At 56.8% G+C, this 6,610-nt stretch overlaps 1 protein-coding gene across 9 annotated transcripts in view; it reads right to left on the bottom strand.

Moving 5' to 3' along the window:
• PAX5 (paired box 5) overlaps positions 1–6,316 on the bottom strand; it is a 202,931-nt gene extending 196,615 nt beyond the window's left edge. For 8 of the 9 annotated variants that reach the window (XM_008074152.2, XM_008074154.2, XM_008074155.2 and 5 more), the window contains exon 1: positions 6,083–6,316. In XM_008074152.2, coding sequence (XP_008072343.1) covers positions 6,083–6,128 — 46 coding nt within the window. In that variant the 5' untranslated portion in view covers positions 6,129–6,316. The remainder of the gene's footprint in view (positions 1–6,082) is intronic. The other variant, XM_008074161.1, reaches the window with a different exon arrangement.
• Between the last annotated feature and the right edge of the window lie 294 nt (positions 6,317–6,610).

The raw sequence follows: 6,610 nt of genomic DNA, 5'->3' as shown, positions 1-6,610 counted from the left end.
GGCGGGGCGGAGGCTAACCTGCCAATCACACGCCACCGAGCCAATCGAGACGGTGGCAGCCGGCCCTGGCCCGAAACACCGCCCCATTGGCTAAGCAACCCACGGGCTCCGCCTGATTAGCGGATACCTGGGCAATGGGAGAGAATGGGGGGCGGGGCCCAGGCGGCGGCGCCACGTTCATTGACAAACGCGCCGGGCAAAGGCCTAGTGGATCGCGGATGCGCGGAGGGGGAAGGGGAACCCACGCCGTGCCTGGAAAGTCCCGCCGCAGGCCCCACGGGGGTTCGACCTCCCCATCACGGCGTTGGGATCCTGGGTCGCTCTGAAGAATTGGGGGCAACCCAGGCGGAGGTGAGGGGTGAGGGTGGGGGAATAGCCGCCACAAAAAACGAAAATGTATGTTGGAGAAAGACAAGGCGCGCAGCGGAGATCCCGCACTATCAGGCTTGTGATAGACTCGGAGTGTGCGCATATCTGCCCATTCTTACCTCACTTTCCTCATCTGTAAAACGGGCAGAGTTGGGTTAACTAGGTTCCAATGAAGGCTCCTTCCACGGAGATCTTTCCTGACTTTATCAAGCACCTACTAAGCCATCGCCGCCGCCGCCTCGTCCACTCTGGTCCCTCACTCCACCCAAGGGCCCCCAATTTCGCATTAACTGAAAGCAGAGACGTTGGGGGGTGACGGAGAATATCTCACACTCCTTTAAAGTTAGTAAGCGGGGCGCTCCCAGGAGCAGAGGCCGAGGCTTTGGACAGGGTCGCCCGAGCTCTCAGCGGCAGGCCCTCTCTCCAGGCTCAGACCCGGAGCTGCCAGGCGCTTCGGAGCTGGGGATTCGCGCAACTGGAAGCCTCTGTCGGCAGGGGCAGTTCCGCATCCGGCGCAAAGCCTCCTGGGAGCCGAGTGAGCGAGTGGCGTCCAGGGCTGGCGAGGGGCCCAGACGCGGGCGAGCGGGTGTGCGGGCGCTTTCTATCTCCAAGGGTCCCGCAGAGCGGCGCCCGGCGCGCTCGGCGTCGCAGCTTCCAGCTGTCGGGAAAACCCGACCTTCCCTCTTAGTCGTTCTTGCCGCTATTTAGACAAAATGGATGGACTCCTAGCAGCACGCTCCCGACCCAGAAGGCGTCTGGACCAGCGAGTCTCACTTTCTTGGGGGCGTCAGTTTCTGGGACAATCAAAGAAACCGGGCCTTGAAAAGGAAGCAAGTGACAGCCATTCCGCACCCAGGAGCCTATAGTTCTGTGAGCCCTCCAGGCTCTAGCACAAGGCCCTTGGGACACCCCACCCCACCTCCCCGCCCCAGGAGCTAGTTGGAGTGGCCCGAAGACTCACCTTTTCCAATGCATAAATGATGATCTTCTAATAGTAAACATAAATTCACCAAAGCAAAGACTTTAACGTGCCGGCTCCAGGACTGGGCTTGTAAGGAGGGCAGAGCACAGGCTGATCAGGGAGGATTCCTGGGTCATCCTCTCGCTTTATTCTCCGCCTCAATTCTCCCCCCTGCCCCCCACCGCCCGCCATACCCCCGCTCCACCTGTCAACCCCCTACACTAGGTCGGCCCTTGGGCCCACCCTCTGTCCCTGTCCCAGACCCAGCTGCCCCTGGCCGGTAGGCAAGTTTCCGGCGCTGACACCCGTCCCCACCCCCACCGGGGCACAGCTGCGGAAAACGGCCCCAGGCGGCCTCTGGGGACCCGGAGCCTGCGGTGTGCACGGGGATGGGGTGGCGGCGTTATCTCTCCTTTGTCTGGAACCCCGCCTGTCCGGATCTTCACCCACCCCCCACCCCGGCCTTGGTGCAGGAAGAGAGGGACCGTGATGGATTAGGGTTCCAGCACTCGCTTCACCCGGTGTCGCCCAGTGGGTCGGATGCGACTAGGCTTCAGAGCTCCAGCCCAGACTCAGCGTGGCCCTCCGCACACCTACTGCAGACCGGCAGTGCGGGAGGATTGTGGGACAGAGCGGTGACCACTCCCCGCCCCCCTCCCCACCCCCAGCCTCGCTGGTGGAGCTCGGGCCTACAAACCCCCATTCTAGAGCTAAAAGGGCCCCGAGGCTGTGCTTTCGCGATGTAGCCTGGGCGGAACCTGAGGCCCAGAGGCGGGATGCGACTTGTCCAAAGTCACACAGCAAGTCTGGGGTAGAAGAAAGGCTGTGGGCCGGAAACCTCTGTCTCAAAAGCGCCTCTCCAGAGCCACTCTCAGAATGGCGGAGTGGGCGGGGAGGCGGATGCTGGAATATGCTGCACAGGCCGGTTTTCCTCCTGACACCTGTGTGGCTTGGATAAAAATTCCCGGGGCACTCCCGAACGGTAGTAGCTCGGATTCCCCATTTCACCCAGTAGGTTACGCTTCGGGACAGTGTGTCGCCAGCCTCCCCTGTGTACCGAGAACAGCCCCTCCCACAACTTGTGTGGGCAGAGGGAGTTTCCCTCAAGGTAGGGGTTGTTCACCACCACCCCGGAGCTGGTCGACTCCAGGGAAGTTCCACCCCAAAAGAGCGACCAGACCCGGTGTCGTAGCTACCTCACCCAGCCAGTAAAGGCTACCCAGCGGCGGCCCAGAGAGGTTCCAGACTAGCTGGAGATTGCACAGCGATTACATGGCGAGGCCGAGCTACTGCGTCTTAGGCCCGCCTCTGAGCCGCGGTTTGGGTTCGGGAGAGGGAGACTAGCCCGGAGCCGGTCTCGCTGCTGCCATGCTCGCCGCGGGGCCTCGCTGTGCGCAACAGGAGCGTGGTTTCTTTCTCCCAGTGGCAGGGCTTTGGGCCGGGCCCCTGTGCTAGGCGCTGGGGGCCCGGAAAGGAAACCATCCGGGAAGAACCTCAGTGTTAGCCGGTGGGCCTTTGGAAGTTTTGATTCTGAAAGACAGCCCATTGAGGATAATGTCTGAGAAGCCAAAACACTTTCTGAGAGCGTCCGCCTGTGTCTTCAGCCCGGGACCTCGCTCCATTCGGGACACACCTCCTCCTGGCCTGCCCTACCTCGCCACCCAACGCACAGCCTCGCCGGGATGTTGGGGCAGCCATAGTGCCTTGCCGGCCTGCGATCGACTCCCACAGCCCAAGACCAGCCCAAATTCCCTGCTCTTGTTCCTGAAAAGAGAGACCAATAGGGCTCAGGATGGTCGCTCACTTTGGGAAAGACCAGAGATGCCGCGATCATCCTGTCCTAACCCAATGGGCTCTCTAATCCTCACTTCAAAAAAAAAAAGTATCAGAAGTAAAGCAGTTGACCCAAGATTCACAGCAAGTTGGGGGCCTGGGTCAGGAGTCTGCTCCACCCAGCCCAGGTCTGTTGGCAAGAGTTGCTGAAGGAAGTGAGGGGAAAGGAGAATTTAACGAAGTTTTTCGGGAACCGTGTAAATCGGCTCCATCGGGGTCTGTTATCATTACAGCATGCCCTGCAGGCCAGGGCACTGGGACTAACTCTCTCCCAAAGACTTAAGAGGGGCAGCCCCTTCTCCTAGGGCCCCTGCTTCCCCATGTGTCTCTAACGCAGAGACTTACCCCTGAGATGCAGTTCTCAAGGCTCTGTGAGATGAAGTTTCATGGATAGGGGATTGTCTCTCCCATTCCATCCGGGGCTCATGCTAGACCTGTAAGACTGTGTGCCAGTGCCTAGTGGGAGCATGTTCAACCTGTCCGGGTCTCCCTGGCCTATGGACTCGAGGGTTCCCACAGCAGGGAGACACTACTAATTGCCCGTAGTAGGTTTTTCCCAAGGGGACCTATTGGAGAAAGGGAGAAATGTGTCTCTTCTCCCAGCAGGAATAAGAGGTGTAAGAGCAGGGAGGTCATTTTCCATTCCTGTTCCCTCCATAACTTCTGCTCTCAGTTCTCTGGCAGGTCCCTGGTCCTCTCACCCTCTGTTTCCTTTTCCCACAACGCAAAAGACATCAGAGAAGATCTTTAAGTGGCTCCCTGCTTAATGCAAACCTGGCCTGATCTCACTGTGTGGATAGGGAAACTGAGGTTGGTAGAAGGCATGGAATATGGTTCTGAAGGAAAAAAATAGAGGTCTATCAACCCATGAAAGGCCTAGAAGTTGTGAGAGAGAAGAAACCCTCACAGAAGCCAGACCTGGACCACAGTTTTGGAACCAGCCCGGACAGCTTCTCAGCCTCCTCCTCTTCTTCTGCCTTGGCCCAGGCTAATGAAACAGGCAGAAGTGCAATGTCACCCGAACTGTCATCCCTTCCCAGGCAGGCAGCCCTTATCCCAACCCAGTGGTGAGGAGGGGGCGTGGCTCTCTAGATTTTAAGCTTAGACCAACCTAGGACTCCCCTACCCCACCCCAAACCCCACCCAGTCCAGCTGTGCTGAGGAATGAAATGCTTTATTGATTAAACGATTACTCAGGCGATTGAACTAATCAAAGAGCCCATCGACCGCCATGAATAACATTCTTCATAGACAGCTTGGGGGGGGAGTGGAAGGCAGCACCGAGGACTGCACGGCCCCTCTCCCCGGCCCTCACATGCCTCCAAACTCTTCCTAACATAAGCACAGCCCCTAGTCCCAGGTGCAGGCCCTTCTGGGAGTCCCACCTACTGAGGTGTCCACCACTGGGGAAAAGAAGGGCCTCCTGGAACTGGGGGAGGAGAAGAGGGAACTTTCAGGTTCCTTTTTTTTGTGAGCCCTCATCCCAGAAATGCTCTTCTGGCTCCCTGCCTCTCCAGGTACCATTTCAGAACCACATCTATGCCCCAGGAGTTGTCCTAGATTGGAATCTAAGTTTGTCTTTTCTGCTCTTCACCCATATTTGGGCGTGGGGGAATCACAGATGCCATGTGAGTGGGTGAGGGAGACTTCTTGCCAGGACCAGAAGTGTGTCTGTATGAGGGTCACAGCGGCCTAGTGAGTAAAGAGGCCCCACACCTGACTTATGCCTTAAGGCAGATGAAGACCCACTGCCCTTGCTGCCTCCTCTCGGATACAAACACACCCTGCTCCCCACTTCCCGGGCCTGTGGGAGGCACCCCAGACGGTATGCCAGGAAGGCCTGTGTGCATACAGGCACCAGAGCTGAATGCCCAAACTAGGCACACATGTCCACCCACTTGTGCTCTCCTCCACTGGAGCAGCACCCACAGTATAAAACCTGAGGGCACAGTGACACACACACACATCCACACACACACCAAACTCAGAGATTTGTCTAGGAGAAAACAAAGGTAGACTGGGGGTCCCTAGACATGTCACGACTAGTCTGTAGGTGTGTTCACTCTCACCTACAAGATGGTGTCTATCATGGGAGAGCCTTTTAAAGTGCCTACAGAGCGAGGTGGTGCACACTGCACACTGAGAGGCTGCACACCCTAAATTCACACCTTCAATCCTGCTTCCATCTCCCAGCAGAATGGAGCCTCAGCCTGACTGTGCACATGCTTAGTACCACAGACCTCCTTAGGCCCCAGACCCATGTCTGTGCCTAGAGGCAAGCACTTTTGTGTACGCGGTGGACTGCTGTTGACATCCAAATATGGAGACATCGGTGTAACCACCACTTTCTTACTTCCACAATCACTTGGGATGTGACAGATGAACGCAGACCCTTAAAACAGTAGATGTCCACTCAGATACTTATTTCAGTTAAGTAAATGACACTCATAGTAGGCACACATTTTTGGATACTCAAAAGAACATACATATGAATACTATCTCATAAACGCAAACTGATAGACTCATGGGTAGAAACATACACACACACTCAGGAACACAAACTTTTGGACACAAATGCAGACAGTTTGTAAATACATGCACAGGGACTCACAAACTCATTTGTCACTCAGGCACACATTGAGCTCCCTATGTAAACACACAGACCCAAACTTGCAGACCTCCAAATAGACACCAGCATACATGTTCAAAAACAGAAAAGAGCACAAGCAAACTCGCAGACTCTTTGGGCTAACACAGAAGTGTGTGAACAGATAGGTGGAAAGACACACAGACATGCTGCAGACAGTCAATCTTGGCAAAAATGCGGCGCACCCCCTCCTCCAGGGTCGTCCTGTGTGGGGACCAGGGCCTGGCTGTGTCCCAGAGGTAACACGTCTGGAACCCGTATCGCGGTCCTACCTGTCCTGCTGGTCCGAGGAGTCGGGTAATTTTTCTCTAAATCCATTTTGATTTTTCTGGACTTGAAGGAATGAATGGACAGGGAAAAAAAAGTTTCCACTTTTTTGTGCCTTTTTTTTTTTTTTTTTTTTGGTGCCAGGGGCCGCTCACAGGTCGGAATAATTCAAGCCTTCCGCTCCCCCGCCGAGCTGGGGTAGCTGATCACTGAGCTGAAACTAAACGTTTTAGGTGGAAAAAAAGCGTCCGAAGGCACCGTGAAATGATTAAGGAACTAAAGAGCTTCTCGCCATGTGAGATCATGTCCTGTTCTCGCCAACATCACAAGATGTCCCCAGACGCGCCGCGCCCCCAGCGCGCCGCCCCGCACTGCCAGCCCGGAGCAGGGAAAGGGTGTCCGCGCGGCGCAGCCGGGCCTGATCAGGGCGCCCGACGTGGCGGACCGGGCCGGGCCGGGCCGGAGCAGAGCGGGAGGCCGGGAGAGCAGCAGTGCGGCTGCCGCGCCGCCCCCGACTTTTATAGGGGGTGGGG

This window comes from Carlito syrichta, unplaced genomic scaffold (genome assembly GCF_000164805.1).
Source record: "Carlito syrichta isolate Samal-C Ts95f unplaced genomic scaffold, Tarsius_syrichta-2.0.1 Scaffold316346, whole genome shotgun sequence".
NCBI lineage: Eukaryota > Metazoa > Chordata > Mammalia > Primates > Tarsiidae > Carlito > Carlito syrichta.
Note: the sequence above shows the minus strand (reverse complement) of the source record. Positions and strands in the feature narration are given on the sequence as shown.